General features: G+C 48.5%; 1 protein-coding gene across 3 annotated transcripts; it reads right to left on the bottom strand.

Moving 5' to 3' along the window:
• Positions 1-7,263: 7,263 nt before the first annotated feature.
• Positions 7,264-13,675, bottom strand: LOC119102633 (uncharacterized). 3 transcript variants are annotated; one of them, XM_037226085.1, is made up of 5 exons: positions 13,552-13,675; positions 11,867-12,432; positions 11,284-11,434; positions 10,744-10,917; positions 7,264-10,129 (listed from the first exon to the last, which is right to left on the bottom strand). In XM_037226085.1, the coding sequence occupies exons 2-5, from the start codon at positions 12,298-12,300 to the stop codon at positions 9,893-9,895; spliced, it is 996 nt and encodes a 331-aa protein (XP_037081980.1). In that variant the 5' UTR covers positions 12,301-12,432; positions 13,552-13,675; the 3' UTR covers positions 7,264-9,892. The 3 variants fall into 3 exon arrangements, with proteins under 3 accessions (XP_037081980.1, XP_037081981.1, XP_037081982.1); XM_037226086.1 differs by having other exon boundaries at positions 11,867-13,675; XM_037226087.1 differs by lacking the exon at positions 11,867-12,432 and having other exon boundaries at positions 13,552-13,674.
• Between the last annotated feature and the right edge of the window lie 1,876 nt (positions 13,676-15,551).

The raw sequence follows: 15,551 nt of genomic DNA, 5'->3' as shown, positions 1-15,551 counted from the left end.
CACTGCTGGCGAAGATGATGTTCTATCTTTTCCAACGCTGACTGAACCGTGTCAGACTCCTCGTCGATGCCGATAGCGTGCTGAGATGTTGCACGTATGTCTTCAGTGAAGCAGGAGCGCAGGTAGGACAGCTGGTCTTCACGACTGAATGTGGTGAGATAATAGAGCCTGTTGTAGTCTTTTCAAGATGACTTCCATGCTCGGAATTCGCGTAGACTGATGGACACGGAGAGCTTGCTTGGCGGTGCTGCTGTGGGCGGTCTTACGGCACCGTAAGGCATCAGTGATCTCGGTGGGTTCGATGGTTCTAGTGGAGCCCTTGCTTCTACAGTAGCGGTACCAGTGGACGTCAGCGGCAGATTGCACCGGGCTTCCCGCTCGGTCGCTTCAAATGCCGGAGTCTCTAAGAGCGTTAGCTGCCGGTGTATATTTTGTATCTCTGACCTGAAAAGATTGAGGTCACGCCAATGTTGTTCTTGCTGCCCTTGGAGATCTTGCCGGCGCTGGTCTTGAAGGCCGTCCAGCAACTTTGTCAGCCACGGTGGAACAGTGTTCTCTTCAGTGTTCTCTTCAGTGTTACCCATCTTGCAACTTGATCGAAGATTGTAGGCCATGCAGAGTAGAAGTATCAAGAGTCTCTCGCAGAAGGTTCAACTGTCGGCTGCGTCATGTGATGTCTTCGTCCGGCGCTTCGGCTCAGCTCGGTCAGAGAGAGAGAGAGAGGCGTGTAGTGATGCGGCGGTCTGTATTGGACCAAGTCCAGCGGCGCCCTGTCCCTGCTATCTCAGGTAGGCACGACCCAACATTTAGTTCGGGTGAACTACCACTCATAAGTCAGCTTGCATGCACGCACCTATCATGCGTCCCGTACGGCCCGCCACGGGACGGTGGTCACCGCCCGCGGCGATAGGTCGCATTCCACCGCGCGGCCGAGGCCGCGCCGCGACACGGCAGGGACGGCATGCTGTGCCGCCGGGCCAGCTGGGGGTGCTCATAACACAAATAAGACGTCATTAGAAGCCCGTTGTCAATTCCAACCCAGGGTTCGTAAAAACACCAGAGCTCACGCCAAAACCTATGCCGAAGTTAAAGTCAATTTGAGGTATTGTATTTGAACTTGGGTTTCGACTTTAACACTGGTGTCTCTGAAAGCCCAGGCTGGAATCGACAATGGGTTTTCTAATGACGCCTTATTTGTACAAATTCGTGTCATACAGCGGCAGCGTGGCATTATCTCGTCCATTGATCTCGAATTTGACCATGGGTTTTGGCTCTGGCTGCGGTGTTTTTGGAAGCCCAGGCTGGAATAGACAGTAGGCTTTCTAATGACACCGTATTTGTACAACTCCGTACCATATAGTGGCAATGCAGCGCTAGCCCGTCCCTTGACCTAGAAAATTTGCTTTTGGAGCTTGTTTTCCACCACAGTAGACTTTAAAGTTTGTCATTTTGATATCCCAGGGACAAGCGATCAAGGGCCCGATTTAAGGTTCCGAAGGTACCGAAGGGCTCGTCGGAGGTCTCATTAAGGAGCCCGGCCCACAGGGCCAGCCCTGTGGCCAGCCCTGTGGCCCTTAAATGCCTGTCAGAGTCGATGAGAGCCTCCTCCATCGATCAGGCACCCCCAATACCGAACAGCCGGCTCCGTGTCGGTTTGGTCTGAACGCCCATTTCCACGCAAAGACAAGGCTGGAGCCTCCTATTTACGTTGATCGGGGCCCCTGACTCGATGACGGACCCTTTTGTCGGCCAGGTGCCCAGAGTGCGTAACGGATGATCCTATGTTGGCAGTTGACCACACGTGCGTCAGGTTAAGCTTTCGAGGGGACCGGACGAGGGGTCCGGAGGGCCGTTCGCAACCGACGATCAGGACCCGAGTGTTCGAGGGGTCCAAGGGGCTGGCTGGCGGTTGTGCTAAGGGGCCCGGTCAATAGTGCCGGGCCATCCGATGCCAGTCAAAGGGCCTTTTGTGCCAATCGGGGCCCTCGGCGTCGATGAAGGCCTTCCCAAATCCTTACCCAAACAGTCGGCTCCATATCAGTCTGAGCCTTGTGGGACCATTTCACAAGCATGGATCAGGCGTGCGCCCGATATTTGCATTGGTCGGAGCCCCTGAAACAATGGGAGGGGGGGGGGGGCGGAGCGGGGGCCTGTGTCAGTCAGGGCCAACAGTGCCATCAGGGGTTCCTGTTTCTGCAAGGAACCCCGAGTTGGCCGATGATACATTTGCTGAATGGGGGGCCTGGACGGAACCCCGAACGGCAGAGGGCCCCCCGCGTTGGTCGGGGTCCCCTGATGATGAAATCAAGGGAGATTTGGTAACTGTTGAGCAGTTCTGAGCTTCACGGACCACCCGGGGTTCTTCCGGTCTTCAATGAGCACCCCTAATTGCGCAGGAGCCCTTCTAACTACCTAAGTGCTCTTCTGCCTACTCAGAGTCCATTGGCTACTCAGAGCAGTGTCCTAGAATGGCCGACTTTGGGTGTAAAGCAGCACCCTATGAGGAGGAATTTTTCACTCCTTGTCCCCTATATTTTAGGTGTTTTTTCACTCCTGCCTGACATTCTCTAATCGTCACATGCCAAACCCCTATTTTCCTTTCTGAGATTTTCAGATGTCATCCAAAGCCGAGCTCACCTTGAAACCACCAAGCACAAACGAGGCTCCGCAGAACCTGGACACCTATGGCTATGTCCTGCCTCACCTACATCTGAATCATGTCCATGTATGGACAGAGCAAAAGCGCCAGCTACCTCCAAGCGCAAGTACCCCAGCGACCCCAGCCGCTTGCACGCATGAAGTTTGGTTTGTTTACAAAATGCATCACAATCTGCAGCTGTACGCCAAATACAAGGTTTTCACGCATCCCCTATTTTTTGGTCTCACCGCCACACCACGGAAACAGAGCCTGGTGCAAACACCAGCAAAACCTGGTAGAGAATTTTACTCCACGTACTTCTTTTTCCCCGAGGAAGCTTGACCACTAAATGCATCACTCCCGAAATGCATGAGTGAAAAGTTCAAGAAATGTCTTTTAAATGATGCTTACAAGATGAATATCACCATTTGAGCATTTATATTAACAGATTTTAAGTGAAATCAGCTGATGACAGACTCTTGTGAGAAAAGTACCAGTCTTTATGTTTATTTAGTTACTTTTGTTTTTCTTGATATCATACCAGTGTGATACCACTTTATTCTCCCTTCCTTTTCGATTGCCTGTGGAGGTACTATTTGCTGCTTAAAATGTTGACCAATTTTTCTGCAAGATGATCCAGCTGCAAGCTTGTACGTATTTCATAGCATAAATTGGATAAATTCGCCAGCCGCCCAAACATGTTTGATACGCACCCAAGCGTGAACAATTCACAGGGAATGAAGGAGACAATCTTGAAGCACGGAACTTATTTTTACCGCCATTTTTGCCCCCTTAAGCCTTCGGTTAACTGTTTTTTTGGTTCATGGCGGTGCTCAATAAGGATAAATCCAAAGCTTTCGAGTGTCTTGCTTACCAGGCCACCTCGCAAGGCCTTAAAATAGCCCTGCCTAAAGCTGCCTCAATATGGCAGCATATTCTAATGCTGCCATACAGAGCCTTGGGACAGACCTGGCGCAGCTAATACAGAAGTGTTTAATGGAGAAATTCTGCCTTGTGGAGATGTTTATCATGCGCACCTCTTACTTATTTCGCACTTTAATCTCGAAGGTTGGTGGGGATGAGTGATATTTGTATTTGGGGGGTGACTCGGACGACTCTGACTGCCAGCAGACCATGCAAAAGGCACTGAATTTGTGTTTTTGAGGGAGCAGGAAGAAGCCGGTAAGTCTAGTGTGGACCAAGTAATTGCTTACCGTACCTGCTTTCAACGCATGGATTGGTAAACAGAGTTAGCCATTTTCTGTTTTAATGCATCGAGTTTTGCCATAAGACAAATTATAATGCCGCAAGGCATGTAATGGGCTTATTTTGTTCCATATGCTTGGTTGTTTGCCCCAAATTTCTTCAAGTGGCCCCTCATGGCTGCTTTAACCAGATGTTTTCTATAGTTGGCATGGTTTGCTGACTGCCAAATGACTGTATTGTATATATGCACTATATTTTTAACACAGGGATACTCTAAGCTGCATAGCAATTATAATATGAGTTAAATATTGCTATGTAACAAATTGTCAGACCACCCCATTTGAAAGATGAAGCCAACACCTCAAACTTACGTCATTAAATAGGAATAAACAAGCCCAAATAGATGCATTTGCTCCAGCTGAAAAGGCCAGTAGCAATACTGGCATGGTCATCTAAAATTGATGTTATTTTTGGAGAAGAGAGATTGCTTTGTGGAGCATACCCATTATTGCCCTTGACATAGGCTAACCATGACAATCAAAATAAGTTGTTCAAAGTGATTTAAAGTGTTTTAGTTTGTGTGTTGTCAACTTTGATGTCAACAAGCATGCACAAATGAACCGAATAAAAATGCAAGTTGAAATGAGCCAAAAACTAGCTGTAAATATCTTGTTTGTATCACAAGTGCTGCTGTCAACAGACAGGTGAGTTGAGATGATGTTCATCATATGGGCTACTCTAAGTTAGGTTAAGTTGGTCAAGTGCATGGCAAGTGGCAATAGGCATTGTGCAAGAACCAGCAACTCACAACTGCTGCTGTGATACAAACAGGCTATACAGGATGAGATGATGTAAGGCCTCTTTAGGTTAGGCATAGGCTACTTTCATGGAAATAAGCGCTGGTATTTTGTAAGAAACAGTAACAAAATGTTTGTTTTCCCTGACCCCACCTTAACAGAAGCCAGAAGTATGTCTATTGTGTTTGACTTGGTGATGGACTGATGTGTAGAAGTCCAATGTTTTTTGGTTTGAGTGTTTTATGCTTGTTGAATTTTCTGTTGTTATATTGTTATTGAATTCCTTTGCTTTGTTTTGTTTTAAAAGTGCTGTGATACGTAATTGAAAAGTGCAGCATCAAACTATTGGTGTTAGTAATTTGTTATGCTCATAGTAGTGTCATGAAATTACTAGGCTTTAACACGCGCCCGGTTGGCCGGCTAGATACCCTTCGCTCGGGTGTGAGGGGAGGGGATCAATTTGACCCCCCTCCCCCTCTGAGATCTCGGGAACTAAAAAAGGTAGATACACCAAATTTACAGGGTGTCTTGACCTATACGTGAACTCACTTAGGTTAAGGTTTCAGCTTCCTAGGTCATGGCCTTCAGGTCAAATAAGGTCAAACAAGGTCAAATTCCAGGTTGGTCTCCAAACCACCCCCAGAACCTATGCAACTGTCTCTAAGCAAAAGGTCACAAGCCCGTTTGAGGTCATTGACCTTGTTTGACCCTTTGAAGGTCATGGTGACCAAAGTGATACAAGACTGCTCTGCGTTTTCATTTGAATAAGCGACAAAGATCACACTAGGCAGTATGTTCCTAAAACAAAAGGTTGGACCCGGGTCGTCTTAGGTCAATGGCCTGTTCTGACCTCTAAGAAGTCAATTGAAAATGTATAATGCGGTTCCTTCTGTCAATAAATTCGAAGTGAGCACCGGCAATTAGCCCATACAGCAACCCTTAGAGTAATAGATCAGGTTGGTTTTGACCTTCGTCTGACCATCATACCTGACCTTAGGTCAACGTAATTTGCGCATTCAATATTTGCGGTGCCTAAGAAAGCATCTCAGATATGTATGTCTTCGTCAAACACTCCGCTGTTGTATCAGATTGAACAATTCTCCAGAAATTGCCTTCGCTAAAACCATGGACTGACTTTGATCTGTCATAGGTCAGCGACCTTACAAGATACATCTAAAATTTGTATGTCAAACGATCCGCCATGCAGTTTTCTACAGCTATGAAAAATATGGCGCGGCTACGCCGCGCCGTGCAAGGACTATTCGGAAAAAGGCCTTGGGAGTCAGTTCCCCCTTGCTAAAGCATCAGTCACGAGCTCATAAATTATTTCTTTTGTGAATGGATTTTTTCACTCTCGCACGGTCGTTTTGCGGTGGAATTTGCGATTCTAGCTCCCTGACTCAGAGTCCACTGGCCGTTCAGCGGTTCGTTTGGTCACCAGTCATTTAACTGTGCACTCGCGATCGCCTGGACACTCGGAGTCTCCTCAGCTGTTCAGAGCGCTTTCGATCGCTCCTTCCGCTCAAGTTGCCTTTCTGACTCCTCGCGTGGCCTTCTGGCTGCTTGTTAGCCGTCCTGACAGTTCAGAGGCCCTCTGGACGAACAGTGGCTGAAGCAAACGTTCCAGGCTCTCTTTGCAGTGTCCATCTTGCCGCTCAGGGGCCTGGCTAGCCAGTGATGGGCCACTTTGTCCACCAAGAAACCCCTCGGCAACTAATGCACCTCTCTGGCTGCTCAGGGGCCCACTGGAGCTCAGGACATGGCTCGAGATCCCTTGGAGGGCTCCTGGGACCGACAGACCCCGGAAAATCTCACGGACCGTTTGTCTTGAGCCTGGCGTTCCGAGCAGTCCAAAGTGAGGTCCGAGGGGAATCCAGAGCGGGGGTCAGATGGGACTTCAGGCCCCTGGGAAATGTCCGTCATACCTGTAGACCATTCAACCCTAGTCTGAAACGCTTGGACGGACTTGCGCTTTACCAAACGGTCCAGTTGATAAACACGGGTTACGCAATTTTTCACGCACCCTGGGCGCAGTAGAATACTGGTGACTTGCTTCGGGCCCCGTGGGAAGGTTAATATGCGTTCGAGTGAAGGGTCAGTTTGAACCTCGAAGGTTTTTCATGAATGATCTTCAACAGCCACGGCGCAGCCGCGCCTTGTTTTAATTAGCTGCAGGAAATCGAATAGTAGATCCCTTAATATAACAAGCACATGCACAGTGTAAGGTCGTTGAACCTAGCAGGTCAAAGTCAGGCCGTGGCTGTCGGCGAAGGCAATTTCTTGGGAATTATTCAATCTAACGTGGCAACAGAGCGCTTGACGAAACGAAAACACCACTAGTTAAAAACATGATTCTCACCCATTTTGTCTTCTATTTAAGTGTCTTTCCTATTGTTGTACGCCCTCGTCCCCTCGTCAAGACATGGTGGTGTGCCCCCTGGATTACTGTGAGGCAGCCGAACTTTGCTCCGCGTACAGCCGTACGGAGGCGTCTGAACAGGCAGAGGAATACATGATTCCGCATTGAGAGCACAGGTCAAAATAATTGACTAGCTGACACGGTTTAGCGCGACGCAGGCGAGTGAGTTCTCCTGCATTCAGGATGACAACATGGGGATATTTTCATTCCATATCTCTTACGTGTATATTTTCGTTTTTTCATTCTCGGTATTTATTCACATGCATGCTCCAGTGACCAGCAGTGACAGACGGATAGCCGGACATAAGTCTCCAAGTCAACACAGATCTCCAAGTCCAATGAAAAGCCAAATAGGAAAAGGGAACACAAAAACATCGAACGAAAATAGTCGGAGGAGATGAAAGTCGACGGGATAAGAGCATTATCGGACAAATGGCGAATCAGAAACGGTCGAAGGACAAAAAAGCCAAGACGTAAAAATCCAGATGGATCCATGCCTACCTGGAACTTTCACCATCGCGCTGATAATGCCCGCGAGGTTAGGGATTTCTGAAGCGATTTATTCAGCGAAGAGTTCTGATTTCTCTGAAAACACGTTGGGTGCTCAATTACAGCCAAATAAGACAAAAATGACCTATTTTACAATATCCTGTGACGATTAAGGTGTAAAGCCAGGTCAAATTACGGAGAACTCCTTATCACCAAAAAATTGCTGTCCGATCTAAAATCTTCCAGTATCAGAATATTATATGTGCCAAGCACAAAAGAAACAAACGTCCTTAAAAAAACTCCTGACCACTCAAGGTTACCTTTCGAGGTCATACTCATGCTCAAATGACTGGGAACCACGTCACTAAAAATTACCGACCGATCTTTTATTGAGATCACCGAAATTCGTGGTCTTGAGAATCCACAGACAAAAATTCAGCAAAGCCTCTGTGTTTTGTCAGTTCAGAGTGTACCGAGCCATTTTAAAGTCAGTCGCGCGAAGCAAGTTTTTCCATAGTCTTAAATGGAGAGCTTCACCCTTCTATGGAGTTTTGAACTGAAATGCCCACATTTAACACCAATCGGTGCAATTTACAGCCCTGCATTCCTCAAGACCTATCTATTTCTGAGCTACACGCTCGTGAAGATGTGCAGATATCTTCGAGATCATCCTGGCATTCACGACACCATGATGCCATCCAGATCCTGTGCTTTCCTTAATCATGCGGCGGTCAAGGCCAAGAAAAATATAATTGCCGAGTCGTGTATATCTGGCGTTTGTGAGCGCTACTTCCAGATAAAACGGCCGTTAATTGGCTCTCCTTGAGCGTTGTATCAGCTACCATAACGTAATAAAAACAAGTGTCCATTGAGAAACACATTCCATTAAAAGGAAAACTCGCGTTGACTAAAACAGCCTTTTCCATTTAAAGGCATCGTTGATGATAAGTGGGCTTATTCATGTACCCGACACTCTTTTCGGTATCTTCAAATGTGGACCATTCATTTAAAGAGCGACACAGGCCAAAAGCAGCAGAGGAAAGGGCTACGTAAGTAACACTTCGACGAGTTGGCGAATGAGATGTGGTAATCCACGCTATATCTTACAGAATTATTTCGATTACATTGGAACAACTTTCCTTTGCAAGAACTTTGCTGAAAAATTGCCGGATTGACGTTGAACTAGGCAGCACATGCCGTCCGCCGAGGCAAAGCCATTTTTCCTGCCCTATGACACACCGTGATCCTTAAACCGATAACTTACAGCAAATGACAGCGCACCTCGACGCAAGTTATTTTATGGGAAAGGTAATTTAAGGTAGCAGGCGCGGAGTCACGGCGCCGCCGCACCAGCCCCCGTCACCGCCGCGCGCCACACATGCGTTTCACCCGTGGTGAACCGACGAACACCGCGGAAAAGCCGGGAAATCGGGTCAGGCCCACTGGATTTAATGTTGCAAGCACCACCGCGGGCCCTCGTGCGACAGCCGGTCCTTGCGATGGACCCTGCCCGTTGCGGGCCGCGTGACTGCCGAGGGATAATGTTGACTGCAATCAGAGTGTCAGCACCATAACCGATTCGGTTCCCACAGCCTCAGCACCACAGCCAGTTCAACATTCCACGGCATAAACACTAAAGCGGGCTCTATCATCACCGTATCAGCACCATGGAAAGTTCCGTCATCACGGTATCAGCACAGCGAGCCCCGTCACCACGGTATCAGCAACACAAGTTCCACCTCCACGGAATCAGTCCGTTTTGCAAGGTTATAAAAAACAGATAAATGCCAAACCCCCAACATGCTTATGCCTCTAAGCGCCCACCAGTACCAGATACAGAAATTCCAAAGCTCACAACGCATCTGCGGATACAGTTCAGAAAACACCAACACTTAAAATCAGGATGGCCCCAAACACCACCAGCACAGGACATGACTATTCACAAACATAGCACTTCCGAAGCACTCAATGGTTTATCTCTACACGTCCGACTCTCTCGATAGACTTTCCGCCGCACCAGCCTCAGCACCGCCGTTGGTCGCAAAAAAGCTCTATACTTTCGGAAGACTCTCATGACTGGCCGCTTCGACCAGTGACTGTGCGTCGGCATTCGTGTGGCGAACATGGCAGAGCAGCGGAGTGTTGACGACGTTAAGTCGGACTTTCACACCAACGCAGCAGCCTTGAATAGCATAGCTAGGTTGGATGGGCATAGGTGCTACAATTCAGGCGGTCCATTATGCAGCAATCCCTCTGCTCTGCGAACGCTGCAGCAGTGTTCTTTTTTGTACTATTGTGCCACAGATCAGATGCATATATGACCTGGTGACCAGCAACCCAGTATCAGCACCACAGCCAGTCCTGGTGCTGTGGGGGACGGCAGGGCGGCGGACACGGCTCCGGCACCGTCTGGTTCAAGATCAGCAGCTTCGCACCCACAAACTCGCGGTTTCGTCGCTGGGACGGGAACGGCTTGGTGTGTGGGAACTTCTGACACGTGTAACTGTCATGCGCCAGCACGTCCCGCCGGCGCAGCATCTCCGGCCAGAGCACCGCCCGAAGCGTCTGCTCATCTTTCCACTGCAACGGGGCACACCGGTGAGGGGGGGGGGGGGGGGGCGGGCGGCTTGCACCTTGGTTGACGAGCTTTTTGAGCACGGGTTTCGAGTGATGTGACATCTTGGACTCCTGTCGGACAGCCAGGTTCCAGTCAAGCTTCGCTCATGCAGCACAAACATTACGACTTTCACCTACGTTCACTGGAAATCCAGGCTTTATCAGAAATATTTTATGGCTGGTTGGATTTAATTGGTTATCAACATGGGAATGCCAGTCGGCATTCATAAATATATGCAAAGGAAATCACTGGGTTGGTGATGGGCACGAGCGTCGGCTGTCAGCGATGTCAGTAATGTTGCCCCGCTCGTCCAATGCCTGAGAAATCCCAGCAAATCACGACGCGGTCCGGGGCCGAACTCAAGATCTCGAGGCTCTCACAAGAAATCCTGCTGTTCATACTGCTCACACTCCTATAGCAAGATCAAAGATCACTGTGTGGTACCCAGAATGATCATGCACCAACCCTCATACACTCGGGCTATATCGCACCACTGGATTTGCCCAATCATCCACAGGATATGCTACATCCGCCTGAGCCTTTCACCCACATGCGCCCTCGCGAGTGGTCTACTAACCAGCCGTGTTGTGGCGTTCATTATCTTCCGAAGGACGGGTCGGTAAACGCTGTTGTAGCGGTTCCAGCCTCCCCACATCCCTGCAAGAATTTCTATCTGTTGCTCGGGGTGGTCCCGCATCACGTGGAAGGTCCGATTGGACGCCAGCCACTCATCCACAGCGTCCCTCTCGCGCTGGAACGGATCAGGTAAGGTTAGGTCGGGACGGGCTGACATCACGAGGAAGTCTCTAAGAACCACGTCGGGCTCTTTTTGACGTCTAGCTTGAAGACGACGGTCATAGTGAAACGGAATCATCTGCGCTCCATCGCCTTGCGTTTGTGTACACGCGCCATATATGCCGAACACCTGCAATAATTCTCTTCATACCGTTCAACATTTCAGAGACATCATAGCTCGATAGAAAGGCGCTTACTGACGCGAATCATTTCGGGCATTCATTTTGCGCAAACTATCTCCGGAGACAACGCAAATGCTCTGCAGCTTTGTTACGAGATATGACTCGTATCACGCCCCATCCGATCGGAGTGGTGACCTCACCTGGTTCATCAGAGAGTCCAGGTCACGCACGATGAACCTGCGGACCGAGTCGTCCGCCAGAACGACGAACCTCCAAACGGAGAAGTGCTTTTGACTGATGTCACCTAGGCCCGCCACATGGCGTACGCCACAAAAGTCCAAGTGGTCGTACCTGCGCGGCGGAGGACTCCGAGCTCAGCGCTGCATGCCGTAAGAAGTGGTGCACACCCCATTGGAAGAAATTCCCCACACAGAATTTCTTCTGATCTTCAGCCAACATCAGTCGATAATCACGTGCAGAGAATTTTGGGGCGATCGGGAACGTCTTACTATTCCAACTTTGCAAATTTCTATGACTGCGGTTAACCACCATATTTGGAAACAATAGAAATTTCACACACTAACACCGAACAACACAAACCCCATACACTTCGAAGGTCGTGCACGCAGGGACGTAGCCAAGGCGAGGGCCGATGGGAGAGGGCGTGCCCCCTCGCACCGAGTCAAGAGGCTGACAATAGATTCTGCAATTCGGTCCCACTTCATGGAACTAAAAAGAGTGCATCTGACATTTTCTCCCCCTATCCCTAGGGCTCTGACCTACCGGCACTGCAGTCCGCACACCGCGTCCCTGCCGGCTGGCGTGCGCAGGTCAATGTCGTGATAGACTCGCATCACCCAGCCCGGGTAGAACTGCCGCGCGAGCTCCGCGTTCTTCTCGATCCCGCGGAAGAAGTCGTTGACCAATTCACCAAAGAAGCTAAAGGCGATCACACGCTGGCCAGCGCCGCGCAGGTCGGCAAACCCACCGCAGCTGGAGCGACTACGAGGGATCGCCGGGTCATAGTGACGCTCGCAAGCGCACCCTGGCAGCCGGTAGGCGGCGCTGCCCGCGGATCCGGCAATGCCAGAGGGTGGCGGACCGAACCAAAGCCGCAATAAGAATAGGAAGACAGCGGTGACGAACAGGAGGGACACCAAGTAACGAAGCATTTTGCGCGAGTGGAGACGTCGGCCTAGCGGTGAGGGGGACTGCATCGTAATGCCGAGACGTCAGGAGGGCCGCGGCGTCCAGTTGGTCGGTCTCCGAGAGCTTCGCCAATCAGAGGTTTTGAACGTGGAGCACGTGGTCGACTCGCTCGTGCTTAAGTTAAAGCTGGTGTGCTTAAACTGCAATCACATGCAAACGGGTCATCATTCCTGCACCTCTCCATCATGCAGACTGAGTTCGGCCGAAATGGCCCACCTACTTAGAAATGAGTCAAAAATTGTCCTTTTCTTGTATCATAGCAAGACCAAAACTGTTAAGTATGTATGGCCCACTGATTTTCTGTTTTTCTAGCTTTCTGGGTGATTTTGTGAACATCAACAGTATACTTGGGTTAAAGAGAACTGAATTCTACAGCATATTCTGCCTGCACCACTGTTTTAAAGAGTAGGGTGGATGGAACTTATCCAAGATGTGACCAATTTCAGAACATGGCACAAATTAGGTATTAAGGTGTATGATTGCAGCATTCCAACAGGGTATGAGCTGTGCAACTCTACATCTGTTTACAAAACAAGTGTTATGTTGACACAGGAAACACAACCTAGTGGCCTAAATCTGGGGACAAATCCAGGTTTTAAGTCCTTCCTCATCCTTAAGTCCTTTAAGTCCTTTCAATGAAGTCCAGAGTCCTTCATTAATTGTCCTTAAATGTTTTTGATTGCTTCACTGAATGAACGGAACATGCTTATGACATCAGATTTGCTTCCAGACTGTCCATGTCAAAATCGCCCATGTCGCAGCAAGAGCACTTCACAGACTGAATTTTGAAGACCCCGTCCAGTACAGTCCAGCTAGTCCAGGTCTCATTTGCCTGCCAATTCGCCTACACTATATTTTTTCAGTCCAATCCAATCAGGTCCAATGCACCAGAAAATTTAACAACTAAATCCATGCTGATGAAGTTCCTTCTAAGCAGTTTTTAAAGTTTCAGCAGCATAATGGTTTATCTGGACATTCTAAATTTAGGTTATTTGTTTATTTCCGCCAGAAAAACAGATGCAAGGAGTTGTCACAAGTCATTGTATGCTGGAATACCTAAGACAGCTTGTTGCCTGTTGGGAGCGCAAGTTTGGACGAAGATCAGAGCAAACAAGTTTATCTTGGCGAACAACTTCATCACAGTGATATTCAACTCGGTGCCGCCACAGCGCATGATAGAACATAACTTCTGGTTTCAGTGACATAGACATGAGCTCGTTGGGTAGCATTTTCAGACTCCAGCGCTAGACCCAACATACCTGCACATATTACACGATAATTTCAGCAGCACATAGTTCGCAAGGGCAGGACATCGCCCATCAAAAACGCCTTCCAAAAACTAAGTGACCCCACATCATTTCATATGGTACGTTTCTCGAACGCCTTGAGTGCCGCAGGCACAAATATAGGATCCTCCAACATATCCTTGAAAATATTTAGTACGTATTGGTGCTAAGAGGGGAAACGGTGTTTAGTACCGATACGTCCTAACAGTGGCAGAGTTTAGTACGTACAAATACTAAACAGAGCAGCCCGGTAACTCCAACGCTGACCAGAGGACGTGAGGCTGCGTGGAGGTGGACGACGCGAGTTTCTTTTCTTTCGATAAGAATATAAACCTTCACTTTTCTCAATTTGGGGTCTCAATTCCCATTCGAATGCGCGTTTCTCCTAGTGCGCGGCGGGGTCAGTCGGTTGGTGGTCAGTGGGCGGATCGTGGAAGTGATTGGGAAGCGTGCCTGGAGAAACTCGCACGTGATTTGCAGAAGAGTGTTACCTACCGGCTGAGTATGATAATGATATGTCCTGGACGACAGGGCATTGGAAAAGATATTGTCATCCGGGTAGTAGAAAGAATGGGATACTAGTCTCGAGATGTGGTTAGCATCAGACTTGGGTTTGACTCGAATGTCTTGAACCAGCTCCAGACTGGCTCAGAGATTGTGGAATCCGACTCAGCTCAGTGACTCAGCTGTTGCATTCATTTGACTAAGTTCAGACCATATTTACATTGGAACACTTGATGCATGACTCATGCAGATTGCAAAATCAAATATAAAGGTCTGGCTCATTTATATGCATAGGTATGTATACACACACACACACACACAGAGAGAGAGAGAGAGAGAGGAGAGGAGGGAGGGAGAGAGAGAGAGAGAGAGGAGAGAGAGAGAGAGAGGAGAGAGGAGAGAGGGAGAGAGAGAGAGAGAGGAGAGAGAGAGAGAGAGAGAGAGAGAGAGAGAGAGAGAGAGAGAGAGAGAGAGAGAGAGAGAGAGAGAGAGAGAGAGAGAGAGAGATTAGATAGATAGATAGATAGATTGGCCGATCTGGATGAGTACAATAAGTCCTCTTCATAATCGTGATGCCCATCTCTATATAGCTTCCCTCTAAATGTTTACAAATCTGTTCAAGGCATGAGCGCGAGCAGAATACTTATGCTCTTGACAAATCAATCACGAGGAGGCGAATCATTAAAACCTAATTGGAGAGTTTTGCTATGTTCAACCTCCAACATGAGCTTGGAGGCGGGCTCAAGCTGCTGAATAGTTAAGAAGTTTCCGATGCTGAACTGCGAGTGATTCTCTGATTTGCATTGCCATGACATTGTTGGTGCGTGAGTGGGCGGTCGTCTGCGTTAGGTGGTTGGGCGTGCGGTGTCCCACGAATGTTCGTTGCATCCTTGACAATTAATGCGGTTTGTCGTCGATGGTAGATTAAGTCATGTTTAAGTTTGAGTTGGTCTGCGTAGGGCATAGGAAGTGAGAGCTTTGTTAATCTGCAGACCGGTGCGATTCTGGTACTCGTTTCTCATTTCCCGGTATTGTTCTGAGGCGATTCCAGTCAACATTCACACGCTTTATTTTTCACATTTCCATTCATGGTTTATCATATACCTAGGTGGCAACACAGGCTGCTTGCTATTGGGCATCTTAGTCTGGTGGGTGCAAGATTTGTGCTCTCGCAGATATCAATACATGGCTCCTGATGGACGCAGCAAGTCTCAACCTGCTGCACCTTCCGGTTTTATTTTGTCCTGACACAAAGAGGTAAAATGAGTTTTTTTCCAAAAGCTGTTCTTGTTGCATCGTGATAGAGTACAAAATATTTCATGTTACCCAGTCACAATCCTGGAGCACAAAATCTCCTGGTATACATTACATCAGGAAACGTCAAGTTTTCTAACCGACTGGTGTGTAGTGAATATACATCCCGAGTTTCTGGCTGATACTTTGCAAATGCATGGTGTATTACGGGATTT

The sequence above is a fragment of the Pollicipes pollicipes genome, unplaced genomic scaffold, assembly GCF_011947565.3.
Source record: "Pollicipes pollicipes isolate AB1234 unplaced genomic scaffold, Ppol_2.1 Scaffold_5724;HRSCAF=6776_pilon_pilon_pilon, whole genome shotgun sequence".
NCBI lineage: Eukaryota > Metazoa > Arthropoda > Thecostraca > Pollicipedomorpha > Pollicipedidae > Pollicipes > Pollicipes pollicipes.
The sequence above is the reverse complement of the archived record's forward strand: the minus strand, read 5'-3'. Positions and strand labels throughout refer to the sequence as shown.